The sequence below is a fragment of the Cyphomyrmex costatus genome, unplaced genomic scaffold (assembly GCF_001594065.2).
Source record: "Cyphomyrmex costatus isolate MS0001 unplaced genomic scaffold, Ccosl1.0 C2358656, whole genome shotgun sequence".
NCBI lineage: Eukaryota > Metazoa > Arthropoda > Insecta > Hymenoptera > Formicidae > Cyphomyrmex > Cyphomyrmex costatus.
Genome location: NW_017274887.1, coordinates 1 through 2362, shown reverse-complemented (window position 1 = coordinate 2362; position 2362 = coordinate 1). Strand labels below are relative to the sequence as shown.

At 40.4% G+C, this 2362-nt stretch overlaps 1 protein-coding gene across 1 annotated transcript; it reads left to right on the top strand.

The window, feature by feature from the left end:
* Positions 1 to 1214: 1214 nt before the first annotated feature.
* LOC108771313 (uncharacterized) lies at positions 1215 to 1954 on the top strand (the record flags this gene model as incomplete). Its single annotated transcript, XM_018551165.1, has 1 exon — positions 1215 to 1954. A coding segment is annotated over one exon (580 nt), but the record flags the coding sequence as incomplete, so codon positions are not given.
* Positions 1955 to 2362: the final 408 nt, after the last annotated feature.

Genomic DNA, 2362 nt, shown 5'->3' with positions numbered 1-2362 from the left:
TATAATTGGAACCATATGCAATGAAATATTAAAAACTGCGCACGATATCGCACTGATGCAATGTAATTATAGTGAATAATCAATACAATACCATCAAAAGAGTGTCAATTGATGACGATTTATAAGATACGAGATAAAAAAAAAGAAATTATATTTAGTAATTGATACCTATACACATAATACAACAATTCAATCAAGAGAGGAAATATTAGATACATATTATTATTGCGTTTTTTTCTCAGTCCTTTTAATAATATCATATACATACAACATTTAAAGTTGCTAAATAAAGAATTAACTTCAGATAAAATATATATGTTATTTTTTTTTAAACGTCACGTATATGTATTTCTCTTGTGTAATATCTACGTAAAATAAAATACAATGTTACATTTATTTTTCAAAATTAAGCTGATTTAGATAAAATTTTAATAAGATAATCGTGAAAAATCTGCTGATATATCTCAGACAATGTGTTTGTTACTATCCTTTTTCAACTAATAAATGTTCTTTTTGAAATTTCGGAATAGAAGACTAAATTTCCGTCGTATTTTGTTTATTTCCATTAGCGTTGTGCAACTCTGCATGATTCTACATAGCTTTCTTTCGACTCTCTCGACATCCTCAGCACACTCGGCATCACACGGATTCTCATGTGGACGGCTGGCGGGGCATGCGCGTATTCCCACGTTCACCTGGGGAGGGTATAAAAGATCGCGGGTCGAGCGCAACGGACTCAGTTTAATCTCGTGAGTAACACGTAATTATCTTGGCGAGAAGAAGAAGCGATCTCGACTTTTACCAATCGATCGATCGAGAAAGATAAATATAGCGTAATTGTGCTGCAACACAGCGGCGGAAATCAAGTTTGGAATTGCGGAAATATTCGAGTAAAATAAGTGTTTATCTGTGTATGAAAGTCTATCTCGATCTCGACTTCGAGATAGTCCACTTCCACACAGTCTACGCGTGGAAAGTGTGAATAAACACCCTGAAACAATCTGCGCAGGTGTCTATCTGTAGTCCTTTATTGTGAGATATCTCATTATTTTATGTATAGAAACGTGTGATATCAAGCAACACCAGTTAAATGACATGGAGGAGCCCGCGCAATTGACTGATTTGAGCGATCACCGACAGCATCGATACCATTATCATCATCATCATCATCACCATTATCATCATCATCATCATCATCATCATCATCGAGGTAGAACGCCCGTGGGTGAAATCGGTGACGACGAGTGCAGCACCGACAGTGGCTGTAGCAGCGGCGGAAGTACCGGAAGTGGCGAACGTCTGTCGCGACGCGGTAGCGGTGAACGTTTATGCAGATCCAGTAGATCTCCGAGAACGCATTGCTACTCTGAGAGGCTGCGAGGACGAACGACACGATCACAGGAACGGCTTAGTACCAGCGTGCAGAGATCGTCGGAGCGCACTTGGAGCCCTCCCGAAGACGTCGGAAGTCTACCTCGTGGTGGTATCTCACCCTCATCGTATTCCTCCAGTCCTTCGGATGCTCACAGCAGCAGCGATAGCGACTCCCTTAAGAGGCCCTCCACAACGGAGACTCTACGACGGGCCTTTCAAAGTCTCAAGATTACCTCATCCAAATGGGATGGGAACAGCAAGGAGAAGAAGCACGCGAAGAAGAGCCCGAAGAGGATTTTGCGTAGCCCAGTGCCCTATATTTATGTCCGAGGACCATCCGGTCTACCCACTCAAAGGATTCCCCGAAACTCTGGTTTTCAGCAGCAAACTGTACAGCCGTGTTCCTGCCAAGACCTATAATCGATCACTATCGGTAGTATAGATGTCGATACATCGCTGGGCGAATTTTAAAACATCAGGAATATTATAGGAATATCAGGAATTACGCAGGACCAAGAAAAACTTTTTAGTTTCCTCTATCAGAGGAAACTAAAAAGTTAAGGATAAAATGCCTAATCAAACGGCGCCTTTTGATCATCGTGCTTACGATATATAGTAGATATACATATCTCGTTTGTACGTCTCATCGACAAGACACGTTATCTTTACAAATTCCGCATTCGCGCGTGAATTATATAGGGATAATAATATATATCGATGAACTTTCTAAGCTTTTTTCTGGGTTCGTTTTTCCTTTTTTTTCACTCGGAATCGTTTATTCGATTATATTTCACGTACGATTTACTCGTGACATTTCTCGAGGCATATAAGGTTTTTCTCTTTTAAGTAGTACAAGTCAAGCGTAACGTCGACTCACACGTGAATTCGCTCGAATCAGCGAAACAAACGATTAAAAAGGCAAAAGGAAGACGTATAGAGAGAAAGAGAGAGAGAGAGAGAGAGAGAGAGAGAGAGAGAGAGAGAGAGA